At 53.6% G+C, this 19,945-nt stretch overlaps 1 protein-coding gene across 1 annotated transcript in view; it reads right to left on the bottom strand.

Annotated features, from left to right (window-relative positions):
- Positions 1-19,945, bottom strand: part of BLK (BLK proto-oncogene, Src family tyrosine kinase) — a 46,187-nt gene that overhangs the window by 1,311 nt on the left and 24,931 nt on the right. Inside the window, exons 2-12 of the mRNA XM_060153616.1 lie at positions 17,717-17,825; positions 15,370-15,424; positions 13,811-13,904; positions 12,803-12,901; positions 11,674-11,777; positions 7,181-7,327; positions 6,539-6,691; positions 5,113-5,292; positions 3,912-3,988; positions 1,270-1,420; positions 32-163 (exon numbers count right to left, since the gene is read on the bottom strand). Of these exons, the coding sequence (XP_060009599.1) occupies positions 32-163; positions 1,270-1,420; positions 3,912-3,988; positions 5,113-5,292; positions 6,539-6,691; positions 7,181-7,327; positions 11,674-11,777; positions 12,803-12,901; positions 13,811-13,904; positions 15,370-15,424; positions 17,717-17,824 (1,300 nt within the window). The 5' untranslated portion in view covers position 17,825. The remainder of the gene's footprint in view (positions 1-31; positions 164-1,269; positions 1,421-3,911; positions 3,989-5,112; positions 5,293-6,538; positions 6,692-7,180; positions 7,328-11,673; positions 11,778-12,802; positions 12,902-13,810; positions 13,905-15,369; positions 15,425-17,716; positions 17,826-19,945) is intronic.

Below are 19,945 nucleotides of genomic sequence, written 5' to 3'. Positions count from 1 at the left end.
CAGTAGAGTCGTGCACGATGCAGCCGCCTACCTGGGTAGGGCACACGCCCATAAGTGATGATCTCCATGAGGAGGATTCCAAATGACCACACGTCTGCTTTGATGGTGAACACCCCGAAGTGGATGGCCTCTGGGGCAGTCCACTTGATGGGGAACTTGGCCCCTGTGAGACAGCCAAGAGCAGCCTTGTGAGGCCGTGACTGACCGCCCCTGCATGCCCCCCGACGCCCTGCTGTCCCTCCCCTCCACCCTGCCCTGCCTGGCGGAGTTAGGGCAGCTGCGCCAGACACAGATGCATCCCGGGAGTCACTCCGACCCCGAGGACACACGACCAGGAGTGTGCAGACCCCGGGCGTCCGCAGCATGAGAGGACCAAGACCACCCCTGTCACCCGCTTTGGGTCTTTGCCCAGTGGGCTTCATTGGGCAACCAGCACGTGTTTCCATCTGGGATGGAAGAATCCTTTGGCACCTCCCATGAGTCTTGTTTACTAACAGGAACCCATGGCTTGGGAAAGTCATTTAACTTGTCCCTGCACTCATCCTCTCCTGCAAAAGGGAAGTGGTGACACATGACTCATATACCTCCTAGGGTCACAGTGAGGAAGGAATTCAAATCCTGCTGTCCATAAAGCCCACCGGATGGCCCTGCCCTTGATCACCTGCACCTTGCCTGGCTTTATCCCCTGAAGCTCCCTCAGGGAACGAGTCATGTCAATCCTTCTCCCGTATCAACTGATGAATGTGCTGAGCTAACACTGCTCACTAACTTGCTTGATGAAATGTATTTTGATCCTTTCAAATCCTCTTGTGAAGAGGGTTTTTTGCCAAAGTTTTACAAAGTAAAGTAGAGACCCGTGGAGACCCCAATTCAGGTATTAGGTTTCGCCGCTCATACTTAAGAGCAGTGTTTTCCAAAGTGTGTTCTGTGAACCCCTGGTTCTGTGGGAGGTTCACAGAAGTTACATGGAAAAAGTATTTGGGATTCCAATTAGTTTGGGAGACCCGAGGTGAGGCACAAGTACACTGTTCCTTAGCTGCAGGACTTCTCAGTGCCTTTAATATGCTGCTGTGGGCTGGGAGTCTCCAAGGGAGGGCTGGATGGACTGGGCGGTGTCTCCAAACTTACTCCCTCGCAGAGCTATTCCTCCTGAGGCACCTGTGCTCTACAGAACACTTTAGGGAAAGGCTGGACTAGCTGGGGGGCAAGGCCAGAATTGCACGACAAGGAGTCCAAAGGGACTGGGGGGAGTTGGGAGGCTCCGCTCACCCTCTTGGGCGGTGTACTCATTGTCGATGATCCGGGCCAAGCCGAAGTCACCGATTTTGCAGCACAAGGTCTCAGACACCAGGATGTTGGCCGCCCTCAGGTCCCGGTGGATTGAATTCATCTGCTCGATATACGCCATTCCTTCTGCAATCTGAGGGAATGGGCCCCACGGTGAAGGCCAGCGCCCCTCGGGGAGAAGGACTCCGGCCGCCCTCTGCGTCAGAGCCAGGGGCCCCGCCCTGCTCACCCACCTCTCCTCTCCTTCCAAGGGTCTGCAGGGCAGGAAGGTGGCAGATGGCAGGCAGGAGAAAAGGAAGGAAGGGGCGTGAGAGGAGGGGAAGGCAGGAGGTTGGGCAGAGGGTTTCATTTCCTCAGCAAGTTGCAAGCAGTGGTCCTGGAGCAGGGAGCCCTGGATTGCAATCATTGCTTAAGCTCCTCGGGGGAGGGGGAATCACTGCCCTGACATGGAACGTGAGGGGATGGGTCTCCAGGGCCCCAGGGTTGCGGTGAGCATTAGGTGAGACCGGTAGGAGGACCTAACCCAGCAGGATCCTGACAGAATGGAGGCAGTGAAAGAAGAGAGTTGTTTCTGTCCCAGGTCACCAGCATTGGGCCAGGAGGAGCTGTTTGTCCTGCTCTTGTGCCGTTTAGCCAAAGAAACGAACTCAGGGTTTATTCACTGCGCTCCCAGTGGATGGATGAAGAAACTGAGGCAGAGAGTAGAAAGCCAATTTACCTCCTCAAAGCCAGCACTGGAATTGATCCCACTCCTACTTAGGCTTCCATTGCACTGGTTTATTCATTTATTCATTCATTTGTATATTCTATCTTCATATTTATTCCTTCGCTAAGTCATTCCATCATACGTATGTGTTGGTATGGTACTGTGAGGACTATAGGGCTGAATACCAAATATCTTATATCTGGACAGCATTTAGCAGTATTCGTCCCATTAACAAAAATGTACTATATTGTATTCATGTATCTATGTACTATACAAGCGGTATTAGAAATTTTAAAGAAAGGTCTAGCAGGACCCGGATCTGCTTTCAAGAAGCATCCACCTGGCACGATGCTAGGGGAACAAGTGACCAAGGTGCTCTCTGCACTTCCTTGTCCAGAAAAATTGAACAGAAGAGACCTTAACCTGGGTCGTGAACGTTGATTAGGATTCTGCCAGCTGAGAAGAGAGGCAAAGGCATCCTGGGCAGAGAGGACAGTCTGGGCAAAGGCTCCCAGATGTGACAGGACAGGGGGGAGCTGCCGTGTGGCTGCAAAGTGGGGCACATGGGCTTGTGGTTGGAGGGGAGCTTGGCATTTCATGCCTTAGAGCAGGAAAAGGAGCGCCCAGGAGGCGGTGAGGGTGTGCGTGTGCGTGTGCGTGTGTGTGTGTGCACGCAGTGAGGTGTTAGCATGATCAGAATGTGGTTTAGAAGCTGCTCGCCTGGAAGGTTCTGATTTTCTTGTTTCCTAACCTTCAGATTCTTGACCACACCTACTTATAAACTCAGGTGGCTTTTCGCATCTTTTGCCTCTGGGTGACCCAAGATTTCCCAAAGGATTGACTAAGAGACAGCGGACAGAGAGAGAGAAGGAAAAGAACGGGGGAAAAAAAGAGTGGGCAGGCTGATCACTGCGCTGTGCTTTGAAACCGGTCACCAGCGTTAATTTTCCGAGATCACCTCACCAGCCTGTTGGACCCGGCCTGTGCTCACCTCGATGCAGAGAAGAGGGGTAGTGACCTCAGTGCCTGTCCTGATAGTAACAGCAGATAACGGTAGAGGAGAAGGTAGATGCGGGAGGATGCCTCTCTGCAGCAGGATGTGTGTGTGTGTGTGTGTGTGTGTGTGTCTCACGGGCTGACCACAGACCGGAGCTTTTCTGCTGAGAGTTCCAGTTTTAACCTGGAGCCACCAGATGTGCTTTGCTGCCAGTTAGAACCCTCAGCTAAAATCCCCGGGGAGGAAAGATCCCTCCCCTTCCTTTTGCTCTTTACCTCACGCCGTCTGAGTCTACAGAAGGCATTTGTGGGCACCGTCTGAGGACAGGCGAGGTCACCACAAAACACGGGCCTACCGTGTGGCATGGAATTCGTGGGAACTCTCTGGGTCTCCCACACCATCCTTTCCTCCTTCTCGTCCTTAGCAATAGAACCCACCTCGCTCCTTCACGGCTGCCCAGGATAAAGACTACATTTCCCAGGTTCCCTTGCAGTAGGTGTTGGCTGGTGACCGCTGGCCAGGGGGCTGGGAGAGCAAGGGTAGTGGGTGACTTTGGGGACGTGTCTCTAAAGGGAGGGAGGTGGGCTTCCCCCCACCCGCCGCCCCCCTACTTCTTCTTGCTGGCTGAGGAGGACAAGATGCTAAAGTGTGAGCAGTCTCCCTCGGTGGGAAGACGACCTGCTAAGACCTGGAGGGTGGAAGAAACCTGGGTCCCTGCTCTGAGGAGTGGCCCCGCTGCCCGCCCCAGGCTGCCCACCTCTGGTGTTTACACATTTAAGCCATGATGACTTTGGGCTCTCTGTCCTTCACAGCCCAGCCTAAATCTAATGGACACAACCTCTAACTAGTTGATATTGTTAAGCCATGGGGACGGAGGAGAGGGTCTGGGGGCCTGGCCCGCTGCACTCGGTTCTCACAAACCTGGGCCGACATGTCGATCAGCCTTGGGAGGGACAATCGGCTACCTTCATCCGTCTTCAGGAAATCCAGCAAGCAGCCTGAGGAAAGAGAAGTTGCAGCTGCATTTGTGCAGTGACCCAACCCTGGCTGGGCCGGCCTCTCAGGGTATGGGCTGTTCCCCACCTGTGGCAGGAAGTGGGTGGCACCGGATCTCTAGTGCCCAGAGACAAACCCACCCACAGCTGCAGGTGCCTCTGCTCTACAGAAACTCCCATCTCAGCCCTCACAGCGCCCAGGAGGTGCTGATCTGCTACCAGCTGCTTGGAGGATGTTAGGTCTCGGCCAAGTTCAGGGTCATGCAGCCAGGGAACCGGAGCAGAACATGCTCATTCCCTGCACCACATTCCGAAGCATCTTCTTGCCCCCTTCTCCGTCTGTTGGCAGAGATTCTTCCTCCGAGGACCAAGGGCACAAGAAAGCACCAGAACGGAGAGACCCGTCTCCTGGGTTGGTGCAGGGAACAAACGCAGCTCCCCTTTGGCGTCTAAGAGTTGGGGGATGCTCACCACAGGGGTGGCTAAGAGGTGAGCTGGGGAGTCAGGTGCTCAGCGTGGGCCCCTTCATGACGACCTTTCAGGAACTGTATTAGCAGAGCACGTTAGGATCTGACCAGAATCAGTGTGCGGTCAGGGCCACAGGAGGGGTGAGAAGGAGCCCCTGTCCCGGGAGAGCGTGGCCACACCATGGACCTCAGAGGCCATCTCGCCCAACCTCTCTTTTCATCCATGTTGTAAAATGCTCATAGGGTTGTCAAACGTTCTCTGGACTAGAACCGTCTCTGGACACCCAGCCTACTGTTCTTTGGACTTTGCCTCGCTCTGTCCTCCCCAGGGGGCATCAAGCAGTGCCAGGCACAGAAGGCGCGCTCCAAAAGTGCTGGTTCAAGGGCTCCTGCACCGAGGACACCGCTCTGTGAGGACCACTTATCCGTCTTTCTCATCATCCTTCCCTCCGCCCCCCACGCACACGGAACTCCCTAGATCTGAAAGATGTTGGCTAACTGATCCAGCCCGTGGCTCAGGGATCTCCTGCCGAGGTCCCCTGGCCAGGCAAGCCCATGGCAGCAGATCAGCCTCAGCCTTCTCGGGCCCCCAAGCCTGGACTCCCACCCTCAAGCCTCCCTGCCTCTGTCTGAAGGATGCAGTCCCAGGCAGGGCACCACCTCTGGCCATGTACTCGGTCACGATGTAGATGGGCTCCTTGGTGACCACGGCGTAGAGACGGACCAGCCTCTCGTGCTGGAGAGTTTTCATCAGGTTGGCCTCACCCAGGAAGGCCTCCGGAGACATGGTTCCCTCCTTCAAGGTCTTGATGGCCACCTTGATGTTGTTTTTGTAATAACCTGAGCCCCAGGGACGGAGAATGAGGAGGACATTCAGAAGACCCAGAGGCTGTGGGAGGTGATCCCTTAACCAAAATCGACATAAGCTTCCAGGAGCCATCCCTGTTCTATAGATGGGGCACTGAGGCCACAGCCGCCCCCGCCCCGCCCCCGGAAGTGGTCCTCGGCTGGAATGACAGCTCCTGAGACGGACGGATGTGCCTGCTTACCTTGCGGGACGGCAGCTTGTCCCAGTCTCCCCTGCCAGATGGGAGCGCCAGGCAGTGGAGGAACTTCCCCGGCCTGGGAGGGGGGCCATTTCACCTCCTTGCCCCTACACCCGGGTCTGGGGTGCATCTCTTGTCCTTCAAGTAGCCTGCCTCCTACCCCTACGTAGTGAGTCTCTGCTACCACTTGATAGCTTCAGCGTGGCAGGGAGCATCACAGCCCACGACAAAAGCATAGAGAACGCAGAGGGGGCCTGGAGACTCCTTCCCCCTTTCTGCGCCCTGTGATGTTTCCCTTACAGCGCCGGCACCTGCACACACCCACCCCCACCATGAGGTCCCCATCCACACTGGAGGGAGAAGGCGAGTCATGACTCAGACTTGCAACAATCCAGGTGGAGCTCCTGCCAGGGGCGCCTCAGGCATCAGTCCTGGGTGCCAGGGGACTGCGGGGGAGGGGGCAGCAGGATCCCACCGTGAAATCATGCCCATAGACACGGACCTTTCCGGGGATAAAATAAAGCACCTTGTGCTCTGAGAGTGCCCATGCTGAGCAGAGGAGCGACCGTCAACTGTCATTGAAGGTGAGGCCACAGGAGTCCAGAAGTTAAGGGACTGGCTAGTCTCACAGCTGCAAGTGCTGGCTTTGGTCTGTTACCAGAGTCTTGGGGCCCCTGGTTCACCGCTCACCACGGTTAACACGTGTTGCCGCTCTATGAGTTAGCAAGGCGTTCCAGGTCACACACAAATCAATGGCAAAGGCAGCTCTGGGCAGCGAAGAACCAAGGAGGGACTGGGCTGAGGGGGTGGGAGAGTTGGATTCTACTCCTGCTTCACCATCATGTGCGGAACAGCTGAAGGCAAGTCACTTTAGTGTCCTATGCCTCCATTACCTCATCTGTAAAATGGGTATATAGCCGCAGTCCCTTCCCCCTCATAAGCCTTTATGGGAAGCACGATGCCCTGTGCAAATCCCGAGACTTCTGTGCTTCGGGACGCAGGACAGGGAGAGAGCGGCTCCCGGCGTGACACATACTCACCCATCCAGACTTCGCCAAACTGCCCAGACCCAAGTTTCCTGACCAGCTTGAGAGACTGCCGGGGGATTTCCCATTCGTCCTGGGCCCAGGGGTTCTGGAGAGCCAGGCTCACACAGGGTTGGGTCAGCCTCTGGCACAAACCATCCCCCTTCTCTGCATTAGGAAAGAAGAGGTGGGGCTGGAGCCAGACTGATCTCATTCTCATGGGAGCCATAGCGCTCCCAGCTGTGTCCCTGCCCCCTATTGCCCGCCCTACCCCACCCCTACCCGTCGTGCACACACCACACACACACAGCTCTCTGCATTCGTTTTGCGCTAAGCAAGGAATGCTATCATTGTCTTGCTGTCTCTAAGACTGAAAATACTTGTTACTCCCCAAGTGCTCACAGCCAGTAGAGGGGATGAGGGACACAGAATGTGAATCATTATGTCGACAGTTGTCAACTCCTTAGGTCCAGCCTTGGGATAATCCTCCACCCCTCCACCAAGATGGTACCAGTAATTCACACCATCCTGAGATCTTAGTGACAGGGAGATACAAGGGCTCCTCTGGTACAAGCCCCCCGTGCGCCCTCATCAGACGCCCCCTGTATCTCCTCTGGTACAAGCCCCCCACGCGCCCTCATCGACGCCCCCTCTTACTAGAATAGTGCTGCACCAGAGCCTGCAGGGTGGGGAAGGTGTTTCGGGGGGAGATGTAATAGCCGCCTTCATCCAGGGAGCGGATCTTGTAGTGTTTGATCACCTCCCCCTGGGTGGTCACATCCTTCACAGACAGAGAAAAGGCACCTGGAGGGTTAATAAAAACACATACATGAGAAGCAGGGCATAGAGGGAAACCCAGGACTGGGATTTGGGCTTCATTTCAATACCCTGGAAAAAAGTTCCCCAAATTCTGCTCTCCATTTTGACCACTTCCATCAAAAGTTATCTTTTCCTTCATCTCGCCCTCCACCCTCCTGGAAGCCTTTCCTCTCAGCTCCATCTGACTCTGTCCTTGACGTTCCTCCCCAAATCTCCCCAAACTCAGCCAGAGAATCCCAGAGCTCTGGAGCAGGCAGGATGTTATCTTAGCAATCAGGCTGTCCCCCAACTTGGGCCCTGGGGCTTGCGGACCCTTTGCCATGGGATTTTGAGAAATACAGAGTTGTTGGAGGGACTAAGAGACTGACTCATTCATTCATTCATTCATTCCAGCTGAAAGGCTGACCCTACCCCACATGCAATACTAAATTACAACCCCAAGCACTCCTGTCCATGGGGGAGAACATAAGACACTCCCCAGGGGTTCTGTTCAAATCCATACACACAACTAGGTATTCTGTCTTCTAGGTGAACGTAGCAGATGGCAAGCGTTAAGAGCAATTTAGGTGGCAAGAGTTTTCAGCTGAAAAACATTCCACGAACTTGATGGTTTTTATAAAGCGCCTCTCTCCAGCTCTCTGGGCACCACACTCCTCCACTCTTATTTGGAAGATGAGGAAGCTGAGGCCCAGAAGGGGGATGTCGCTTTGCACCAGGGTCCTCCGCTGGCTAGCAGCAGGCTTGGGGGCTCCCGTGCCCTTTCTAAGGGCTCGCCTACCTCGAGCAGTACCAGCCCTCCCCGCCAGGTGTCAGGCTTGGACACCTCTTGTCCTGGGTGTGGGCGCTTGATTTTGCTTTGCGGTGTTTGTCTTTACGCGTCTTTCCTCCCCCATCAGCCCATCAGCCCATCTCAAATCTCTTCTCCCCTAACCCTTGGCCATTGCGCCTCTCTTATTGCCCACCTGCAAAAGGATGCGGAGAAGCCTTGCGCCCCGCGGCGCGCCCTGCCTCCGCCACAGCCCGCTCCACGCGCCCGACCCCAGCCCAGCCCGCACGCGGCAAACTGTGGCCCCGACTTCGCCCCGGGTGGGTGCAACGTGCCCCGGTATCTCAGGAACCAGAGAGTGGCTCTAGTGAGTCCATTCATCCGCGCATCACCCTAGTGAGGAAGGGAGCTGTTCTCCCCGTTCCCTCCGCTGCACCCTGCTTGTGAATCCTCTAGATTAGCCAGGGAGACCGGGCTCTCCTCCAGCAGGGCTGCAGAAGCTCGGATTTAGGGCCTCTCTCTTGTGTGGGCTCCTCCTAGGGACTGTCCCGAATATCTATTTACAATCTGGCATTCCTTCCTCTTAAAGGGGACTTCAACCCTTGAGGTTCACAAAATCTGGATCCCCTTGTCCTGTCTCCACGCTGCGTGTGGGCTGCGCTGGGCATAGGCAAGGCTGGGCTCCCAGACATTGAGATTTCTTAACACTGTAAGGACCACCTGCCCTTGAACTGGGAAACTAGTCAGTCCTCACACAGATACCAATTAAATGAAGCTTGAGAAGCTAAGGGATGTCCTGGAGGCCTCTCGGGGCTAGAACTCGCTCCCTGGCTTCCGGGGGCAGTGTTCCTTCCCCATCTCCCATCCTCTGTCTGTGGCCTCCAGATGCTTTGGAGTTCGGTGGAGTGTGCACATGTGTATGCAGGGATGTGTATATGTGCGTGGGGTCCTGAAGCCTCAGCTCCATCTGGCCAATCCCAGCCTGGACTAGCTGGGGAGGGGGGCAAGGACAGGAGGAGACACCCGCCACCCTTAGAGACCCCTTCCTCCTTCACACTGAGGCTGGGGACGCCCTTTCCCTCCAGGGGGTCCCTTAGCAATAGGCAACAATTAAAACATCATTTCCGGGTGAAATGACGTGATGTCTGGGATTTGCTTCAAAGTAAGAGTGGTGGGTGGCGATATACACAAAACGAGATTAGCTGGGTTGATTATTGTTAAGCTGGGTGTTGGGTACAGGGGCTCCATTATACTATTCGCTTTACTTCCATATGCATTTGAAATATTCTACAGCAAACAAAACACTTATGTCATCTCTAATGATTCCCATATTGTTTCTTGGACATAGGTGCCCTGCTATTCAGATGGAATAGTGGCAATATCCTAATATGTATGTGTATATAATTTAATGCATCCATCGGCGCATATCCGGAAATTCTGCACAGAGCGCCCCAACGCACCATTGCATCCCTCCACCTCCCCCGCCTGGTTCTGACCCTTTGAGGGGCAGTGAGCTGTGGGAGCTCCCCTGAGCCTCCAGTGGGCTGTAAGCAGCTCTCTTTGTCCAGCTTTTGCTGCTTTCGTGTTTCCACTCACTGCAGTTCTCAAGCCATGGATGGAGCTGAAGCGTAAGCCAGTGGGCGGGGGAGGGGGTGGTGCTCCCACCAGGAAAGCCCTGTCCTTTCTCTTTGCCCCAACACAGGGGGCCAGGCTCACAGCCCGGCCACCCTCTCTCCCCTTCACCTCTGATGTCGCTGCTGCCACCTCCTCTCCTGTAACAGGTCCCTCTGTGCAGTGTCCTGATAACAAAGGCTTTCTTCGCCCTGCTTGGGAAACTCCCCTCCATCCACCCAGGTTAGGCCAGTTGGACACGTTTTAGAGCTTGTGAAGATTTTTGGTGCCCCTCAGATGATCTGGGCCCTGACACTTGTTCACTGTTGGTCTTGAATGAGTCACTTCTTCCCTCAGGGAGTCAGTTTTCTCATCTTTCAAATGGGGGTATTGGCCCAGTACCTCGAAGATGGAAGACTAGTGGCAGACGTGTGCCAGGAAGCATATATAACAAGGTTCATAGCGGCACGGTCATAACAGCCCCAAACTGGAAACAACCCCAAGTCCACCAACGTTAGCGTGGAGAAATAGCAATAACTTACGGAATATTCATATACTAGATTCCGTATAGCAGTCAAAGTGAGCTGTTGCTATCCTCAACAACACGAGTGAGTCTGTTATGGGCTGAATTGTGTCCCCCCCCTCTCCCCACAAATTCCTGTGCTGAAGTCCTAACCCCCAGTACATCAGAATGTGACTATCTTTGGAAATAGGGTCTTTAAAGAGGTGATTACATTAAAATGAGGTCATTGGGGTGGGCCCTGACCCAATATGACTGGTGTCCTTATAAGAAGAGGGCATGAGGACACAGACACACACAGAGGGACAACCATGTGAGGACACAGGGAGAAGACGGCCGTCTACAAGCCAGGGAGAGAGGCCTCAGGAGAAACCAACCCTGCTGACACCTTGATCTCAGATTTCTAGCCTCCAGAACTGTGGGAAAACACATTTCTGTTGTTTAAGTCCCCCAGTTCCTGGTACTTTGCTTCAGAAGGCCTGGCACACGAATACAGAATCTTACAGTGTTGAGTGAAAGGAACAGGACACACACAAAAACTAAAATACTATGATTCCATTTGTATAAAGGTGAGAAACAGACAAAACATGGGTGGTAAAACTATAAAGAAAGATAAGGAAGGATTTCCATCCAAGTCAGGACAGTGGTGGCTTCTCTGGCGGGTGGGGAGGTGAATCAGAAAGGGGCACCGGTGGGGCAGGGAGAGGGGCTCTGGGTGTCTGGAATGTTCTCGCTCTTGTGGTCACACAGGTGTTTACTTAGCATGACTCTATAATTATGCACTCATTTATAATTTATGCAATTTTTAGATGTGTTTTATACTTTATAGCAGAAAGAACTTTGAGGAGGAAAGACAGAGAGAAAACTAAAGACAGAGAAAGAGAAAACCCAGTGGCCTGAGGGTGGTGGCAGAAACGTTCTGCTCGATCAGTGGGTTTGAATCTGTTGAGTCCACCAGATCTCAGTGATCACTGCCCCGTCCTTGTATATCACAAACTTATACCTCACAGGCTCTTGGAAGTGTCTTGAGTCACAGCCTCTAGCTGAGATTATCTCTAAGGATTCTTTCAGCTCCCAAATCCTTTGATTCCAGACGTGGCCCTGGGTCACACCCCCTCTTCTACCCCCGCCAGCTTCAGCATCCCTGCTGACCGAGGCAGTGCGAGACCAGCCCGAGATGGGAGCCGCTCTCGTGCTGGGCACATTTCCAGCGGGGCCCTGGGAGAACTGTCCATGTGTACAGCCTCACGCTCAGTTACCGGATACCCATGGGCTGTCCTGGCTGGCCTGATGTGGGAGGGACCCCCCGGGGTGGACGCCGCCAGGTTCTCCTGCCTAGCACCCCACACGCTGGCCCCCTCCCAACTCCCAGAAGCAAGGCTGCAGGTGGGGCTCCTGGGCTGCACAGGGAGGGAAGCGGAGGCCCAGGCTTACCTTTGCTGGTTTCGCTCTCTCTAATTAGAAAGGAGCCGGCCTTATTGATTGGAGCCAGAAGCTGCCTCTCGGCATCTCTCCGGCAAATTGATCTAAAGAACCACCTGGAAAAGAAAAGCACGAAGGCAGACGGACCTCAGAGAGTGGCCACACTCCCGGGGATACTGCCACCCAAGTCCCTTCCCTCCAGAGATGAAATGTGTTCCCGTTGCCAACTTAACCCTGAGCTGAGCCCCTCACATTTTGATACATGAAACACCCCTCGGTCCCCTTCCCTGCTGTCAGCGATGGACTCGGTGTTTTCTTGAAATGAAAGGAGAGCAGTATTTGGTGCCCTTTGTTAATTTTGCTCTGGGAGAATGCACCTGACACCTTCCCTCACAGCCCACCCTCCTTGGGGTTGGGTCTCTAGTGCCCCTTGAGCACAGGCTGGTCAGGGTGGATGTGCCCGCCCCACACTGGTCCAGGGACAGCACAGGGCCGGGCGTGCTGGGCAAGGAGCCCTCCTGGGGGCGAGCATCGCTGGATGGGAGCACTAGACGAGGCGGCAGACCCGTGCCAGCTCGTGAGTTTGACAGACTCTGAGCTCCTTCAGGGCAGGGGTCACGTCATAATGGGTTTTGCATCCTCCCTGGTCCTGGGCAGAGCTGGGGCTCTGGCTCTGTTTGCTCAGGGCACTGATGCTCGAGGCCCTGGCTGGTGCCGTGTGCAGGTCGGTTATGAGGATGCTGGGGCGGAGCTGTCCCCTAAGGCCCCCATCCTGTGAGTCCCCCGAGGTGCAAGCCCTGAGTCCTGTCCTGGAGGCAGGGGAGGAGGGTGGCTGATCAAGGTGGTGGGACATGGGGTCATCTCTACCAGGTTAGCCAGGAAACGGGCAGCTCCCATTTTACAGGTGGGAAGGGTGAGATGGGCTCCCTGAGTGACACCCTCAGTGTCACACAGAGATTTCAACGTTGCTGGGACATTAGACAAGCCTTTCCCAGAGGCACCAAGTCCCCACCCCTCTCCTGCCCCCTCTGTGCCGGGTTCACACCCTGCTCTGCTATTTAGCCACTTTCTGGCTCTGCCCTGCACAGACTAGAAGCCCCCAGCACACGCCTCTGCTCTGAGGGGCCGTCTGTCCACCTACTTTTCCACTTCCAGGGTCTCTATTCGGGTCACAAAGTTGCTGGGCACGTAGCCTTCTCTTCCTGTGATGAGAGACTTGGCCAACCACCAGTCTCCAGCTCTAGGTGGGAAAGAAAGACAAAACAGGTAGCGGCTCCCACAAGGCTCTCTGGGCAGCTCACAGCCCACAGCATCTCACCCCTGGGAGGCAGAGGATTCGAGAGGCAGGTGGTCGGGCAGAGGGAGGGAACTGGGGCCAGGGTCTCAGTGATGCGGGTGTCCAGGTCATTCCAACTCGCCAGCATCCGATGGGCCCGAGATGCTCCTGGCCCAGGGGAGGAAAGGGAACAACGCAGCCTCCGGGAGAGGTTTGTCTCCGTAGCCTGATCCACCCACGAGGGCCCCAGTCCTCTGGTGAGCCGCCTTCCTCTCGATTAATGGGACACGTTTAGCGTTTGGGGAGTGAGGTTGGACTGGACGGGAAAGACAGAAACAAGGAGGGCTGCGGAGGAGAGGACCAACCGGAGCCCACAGATGGTCAAAAGGTCAGGGCCTTCACACTTCATCGCAGAACATCGAGAAATAAAGGAGTCCTCAGCCTCCACAGGACAAGCCCGACGTGCGACAGAGTGGCTTTAGAGCAGTTTCTGAGAAGAAACTCTGGATAAACTAAAGCTGAATTCACAGGTAGGGTCTCAGGCGAGATCTTGTCTGGCAAGGGAGACAAATCTGGACACAACAGACTCCAGTCCAGAGCGGTGATGGAGCAGCCAGGCAAGTGTTGTGGGCATCAGGAGGGCTTCATGGAGGAGGTGGCGTTAAAGGTGGGTTTTGAAGGAAGAGTAGGGTTTTGACAGCAGAGCAGGAGGTAGTGAATACGAATCCCTACTGAGTGACTGGGCTGGGCTGGGGGGCAGGGCACTGGAGAAGGTATTCTGGAGGCAGCCGTGCAGGGCGGTGGGTTGGGGGAAAGGTAGGTGGGTGGGGGGTGGGGTCCTGCAGTCACAGGGACGGTGTCCGGGACACTTACTCCTTCAGGATCTGCAGCTTCTCCCCCTTCAGCATCTGCAGGTCCCGGTCGTTCACGGCTTTGTAGTCATACAGGGCCACCACGAAGTGCTCCTCTAGGGTGAACAGGGAAGAGATGGTCACTGCTTGGGCTGCTAGAGCGACGGTAGGGGCTGGAAAAATCCTGAAGATCTAGGGAGATCAGCTGTGTGGACCTGAGGGACGCAGACCCACGTCTGGGAACCATCCCTTATCACTTCGGAGGCCATGACCCTCCCCTCTCTTCCCCTTCTCCCCCTGCCCTCCCTGCCTCTGTTCCAAGGGGAGTAGTGGTCTCGGAACACAGCAGCTGTAACTTTGACCTGTAACGGTACCCAGGGCCCTGTCCCAGCGCTCTGGCTGGCAGTACCCAGACGAGCTGCTGGTCCCTGCAACGGAGCGGGCTCCGGAGATTGGCTTATCGTCTTTCCAATGACCACTGCTTTTCTGCACAGCCCTGGGGAGCGAAGACCCCCCCGCCCCGAAAAAGGTCACCTGGAGACCACTTAGCGTCCCCAGCTTTGTCACCAGAGTGTGGCTGTTCCCCTCCCCTCGGCGGGAAGGGGGGCTGGAATAGATGACAGAGGCCGCCTCCGGTTCTGAGATTCAAGGGCTTGTGCCAAAGGCAGTTGGTTTTACTTCCTTCTCCTGGACTTCCTTCCTGGAGATGCGAAGCCCCCGGCAGGAAGTAAGGATCTCCCCTAACGGTAATTAACCGTGATCCTCGGCACGGATAAGAAACACCAGGCACCAGGTGAGGCCACTAACTGGGCTGCAGCTCTTGACTGACAGACTCTGAGCTCCTTCGCGGAGGGGACCCATCGTAATTAGCTTTGCATCCTCCGCAGTCCTGGGGCAGAGCCGGGCTCTGGGTTGTTTGTTCAGTGCAGTCGTGCGAGTGCTCTAATGCCTGAGGCCTCCCGGTGCTGGATGCAGGTGGGTTATGAAGATGCTGGGGCAGAGCTCTCCCGGAAGCCCCATCCTGTGAGCCCCCTGCCCCGGCCTGAACCCCCTAGGTCATTCATTATGTCACCTCCACAGTCCGGCCCATCAGAGTGGAAGTGGAGACCGGGGGTGGTTAGAAGGCCGGCAGGGGGCCTTTGAAAGTGGGCTGGGAAACTAGATATGGGAAATTCCATATGGAAGAGAGCAAGGGGTGGGACACAGAGCCATCGGCCTTCGCCCTTGGAGGTTGGGAGCTAGAATTTTTGAAAGCCTGGGTTTGACGATGCTGTTTGTATTTGCTGTAACTCTTTTGGTGCTCGTAGTTTGTAAAGTCTTTAAAAAAAAAAAAAAAGCCCACCCAGGCTCAGGTACACTAAATGAGCCGGTGCTTGGCTCCTGGAGGGACATCCCCCAAGGGCAGGTGAAGCCTAGGGCACCTCACTCAGCCTCCCCCCAGGCCTCCTCCTCTCCGACCCTTGAGGGCCCATCTTCCCCAGGAAGCCGCTCCCACCTTGGCCCCTGTTCCAACTGCACGAAGCCGGGGGCCCGGAGGACGTGGCCAGGGGAGCCTCAGCTGCTGAAGCAGCCCCTTCTTACCTTGGTCCGGGTGCCTGGTGTCAGGAGGGGGCGGAGCCAGGTGGTTAAACACGACCTAGAGCGGAAATGCACGTGCTGTGTTAGGTCACGCCCCGAGGCCTGGGCAGGGCAGGAGGGGTGAGACTGCTGCGTTCCAGCTGGAGGGTCTGGGGGCGCCTCTCTGCTGGCCCAGGAGGCCGCACAGGTAAATTCTACACGTGCTGCCTCAAGCCCCAGGTGCCAGTGCCACGTTCCACAAGCCGGGACCGCCTGCCCAACCACACACGTGGCTGGAGGAGGGGTACATGGGGATGCCCCAACTTCGTAAGAGGCAGCTGTGGAACTGTGGGAGGAAGCCGTATCACCCAGGTTAAAGTCCTGGTTCTTCTTTAAAAGAGAAATTGCCAAAGAGTATTTGCTCTCAAGGGAAATTATTTTAAAAGCATATTTCCCTCAAACTCAACAGATGTATTCCCAGGTATGTACCCTGTAGAGAAACCTTTGCACCGGAAGGCTCCCAGAAAAAAAATTAAAAAAAAAAAAACATCGTTGAAGTGTGGAAATCACCCTTTGACCAAAAAGATAGACGAATAGACAAACTGGAGCGAGTCATGCAACGAAACCCGGGGCAAGTTGGTGGCTACAGCCCCAGGCATCCCCGTGGATAAAACCCACAAACGTAACGGAGATCCAAAACCCACGTCTCGGACGAATACGTGCTGTCTGATTCGAATGATTTAAAGTTCACAACGGGTAAAATCAAACTGAAGAGTGTTTAGAAACACATACATATGTGATCACACCGAAAAAGCGAAGCTAAGGAATGATACACACTCTCAGGATAGTGGGGCCCGGGGTGACGAGGATAGACTGGGGGCAGCAGACAGTCTCAACCGGTCACCTTCTACTTCTGAAGATGACGGAGCTGTGCTGGCTCTTCATTCTGTTCTTTGTTCAACTTGACATATGCGTTACAAATTTTTTTTTTTTTGGCCACGCAGCATGTGGGATTCCCTCACCAGGGATCGAACCCGTGCCCCCTGCATTGGGAGCATGGAGTCTTAACCACTGGGGCCGTCAGGGAAGTCTCCAAATATTCTTTTTGTATTCCATATTTATTGAAAACAATTTTGAAGTAGGATTTTGCAAAATGGCATGTATAGCATGGTTCCATTGACAATATAAACACGTAATATAAATAACCCACAGAAAAGGGGTCTGGAGGCAGGAGCTCTGAAGTGCTAACTCCAGGTATCATTGGGCAGTGGAATAATGAGTATTTACGATTTTTTTCCATAATTAATAGATATGATGTGACTTTTAAAAAAGTTTAAAACCTTCCAGGCTCTACTACTTATTAGCATATAACGAACACAGTCGAAGTCGGCGTTTTCCCAGTCGATCATTCATTCATTCAACAAACATTTCATTGCTACCTGCCAAGCCCTGCACTAAATTGGGACACGGATAGATAAGATTTCTCTAAGAAACAGGATCGGCAATCCCCCCTCCCCTCCCCCATCAGGTCACTGTCAGAATAAAGCAATGGCCAGTCGAATGTGCTGGTGAGGGTTGGGGGACCCAGGCATGACTCCCAACTGACCCAAACCAAAAGGGGGTAGGTGGCCGGGTGGGGGAGACACAAACATCATCATCTAAAAGTGCCTCTTTGGGAATGCTACCGTCAAAGTGTGCCAACTGTTTTGTGAACAGACCAGAACTGCATGACAGGCTCCATGAGAACTTGAGGGCGTGCTGCGGAGGAGAGGGCCCCTCCAGTCCTAGGCTGCCTTATCCCAGGACGGCAAGCTGCTTGGAATGCCAGCAGCAGTGCCACGAAAGGGACAATGACCATCAGGAGCTTCTGGGCAGGGGGTGGGGGCAGCAGATGTTGCTAAATGCCCCAGACCCCCCCTCGCCCCACCCTTTGTTCAAGTTGACATTTTTGATTTCCTTTCCTCTTCAAGGCTGCCCATGTGCATTGAAAACTGGCTAAGGATTACCGGGAGCCCCCTAGGCCCGGCCCTGTGCCTTGCACACCTGCATATGGTCACGTCCCCATCAGAAAGGCATTCTTACTGTACCCATTTTACAGATGCGGACACTGAGGCACAGAGGAGTTAAGTAACCTCCCTGGAAGCACACCGCCCGTAGATTTAAGCTCGGCAATCTGGCTGCTAAGCTTGGTACTATGCCACCACTGCGACGTGGGTCGTGGTGGCAGTGGGAGGGGTCTACTTGTTGGTGCCCCGCATTGTCTAGAGATGGCGCTGGTGCTGGCTGGAGACGAGCAGCAGCCCCCGAGCCTCGCGGGGGAGCTCCGTGCGCCCCTCTCCCACCCCTCCAGCTGCGCACAGCAGTCACTCACCAGGGGCGGCAGTGGTGGGGCCTCTTTGCCCTGGGTGCTGGCCTTCTCGGGGCTCCATCTGCCCTTCCCCTTCTCCTTGACCTGCCTTTTGCTGCTCACCACTCCCATCCTGTTGGAGAGCACACAGCAGATTGGCCATGTGAGTAGGTTTTCAGAGCCTCTGTGCACAAAAGCGTCCCCAAACCCCTTCCGGTTGCCGATTAGAAAGGTGGGGAAGCAGGGGGGCAGTGAAGGTCAAAGTCAGAACATGGGGTCAGGAGGGGCTTGGGTGGGCTAAGCTTGCCTCCACCTTTTTTCCCAGAGCAGGAAGAAGTGGCCCAGAGAGGAGAGACTCCTGGGTTTAGGACACAGAGATGGTCTGGCCTGAGGAAACTGCCAGAAACCGCCAGGGTGGATCCCAGGCCCCTGGGGGTAGGAGCCTTGCCGTCTAGAAGGAGGCTGACCAATGTGTCTGGTGGTCTGGGTTTCAGTCTTCACTTGGGAAAGTCACATTCCCTCTCCTGGCCCACGTTAGAACATTCTGAGGTTCTTTCCAGCTCAGATTTTCAGGTGAGATGCTGTAATTTAGGTCACAAAGATAGTACAGGCATCTAATGCCAACTTTTCAACAATATCGGGGAATCTTCTTGACAGGTGAGTGAAATACGATCAAGATTTTTCTTGGGTAAAGAATCTTCAAACGACAGATGTGGGAAAGACCCCGGGGACCACAGCCAAGAGCATCGCCACTTCACCACCACCCCCATTCCAGGGCCGGCTGTTCAAGGAGAACTTACTCTTGACCAAGAACTTCACCTATCTTGTATCATCCTTTCAAGTCTCTAAAATAAGTGCAAGTAGGAGGTCTGAGATGTTAAGCAGCTGGTTCCCAGTCAAAGAGTTAAGCAATGCACAGCGAACCATGGAGCCCTGGCGGACACTAGACCACCACACTTACCCACATTTTGGATAACAGATTATGGGGTTGTACTAGGAAGCGCTGCTGACTTTTATCAGGGGACTATTTAATATCTATTTATATGATAATTTTCTTCTTTAATTTGTTGATGTAATGAGTTATGTTGATCAATTTTCTGCTACTGAAACATCCTTGCATTCTGGAATAAATGCTATTTGGGGGCTTCCCTGGTGGCGCAGTGGCTGAGAGTCCGCCTGCCGATGCAGGGGACACGGATTCGTGCCCCGGTCCGGGAAGATCCCACATGCCGCGGAGCGGCTGGGCGCGTGAGCCATGGCCGCTGAGCTTGTGCGTCTGGAGCCTGTGCTCCGCAACGGGAGAGGCCGCAACAGTGGGAGGCCCGCATACCGCGAAAAAACAAAAACAAACAAACAAAAAGCTATTTGGTTACAGTGCCTTAGTCTTTTTGATACACGGATGGGTCCTATTTGCTAATATTTTATTTTGAATGAAAATCTATATTCCTGAGCGTGATTGGTCTATAAGGAATTAACCTTAAGATGATTCTGGCTTCATAACATACCGGGGATCTCTTCGTCTTTGTTCCTATGATCTTGAATCGTTTAATAACATTGGGGTTATCTGTTCTTTAAAGACTACATGGAACTCAGCTGGTAAGTCATCTGTTCCTGGGACCCTTTTCATAGTAGATCTCTAAATAAATTTCCAGTTTCTTCCACAGGAATTTGTTGCCACTTTTCCTCCTTCTTGCACCACTTTGATAATTTATATGATTTATAGGACATCTTTGATTTCCTCTCCATTTCCAATTTACCATGAAGTTTTACATCGTATTGTTTTGTAATTATTTTCATCTCTTCTCTTTCCTGATTATGACTTATTTGTTGTTCCCAATATAAATTAAATGTACTTTCAATAATTACAATTTTTAATTGGATAACATTATCTGAAGGTTTCTATGACCAAATAAAGTCCTACCCTAGCTTTAAAATTATGAAAAAGGAGAGTAAAATCAAACCTGCCTGAAAGTGGAATAGGAATAGACATATCATCAGTGACGCATAATAATTAGAATGCAAACAGATTCCAGTACATATGGAAACTGCATATATGAAACCAGTGGCATTTTAATTCAGTGGAGAACTGAGGGTTTATTTTAATAAAAGGTATTGGGGAAATAGCTATCTACCTAGAACAAAATACAATTGGATGCCAATCTCACACCATATTAAAAAAATAAATTCCAGGTGTATTGAAAAAATATATTAAAAATTAAACAATTTTAATTGGAAGAAAATTAAGGAGACCAT

The sequence above is a fragment of the Lagenorhynchus albirostris genome, chromosome 7 (assembly GCF_949774975.1).
Source record: "Lagenorhynchus albirostris chromosome 7, mLagAlb1.1, whole genome shotgun sequence".
Taxonomy (NCBI): Eukaryota; Metazoa; Chordata; class Mammalia; order Artiodactyla; family Delphinidae; genus Lagenorhynchus; species Lagenorhynchus albirostris.
Note: the sequence above shows the minus strand (reverse complement) of the source record. Positions and strands in the feature narration are given on the sequence as shown.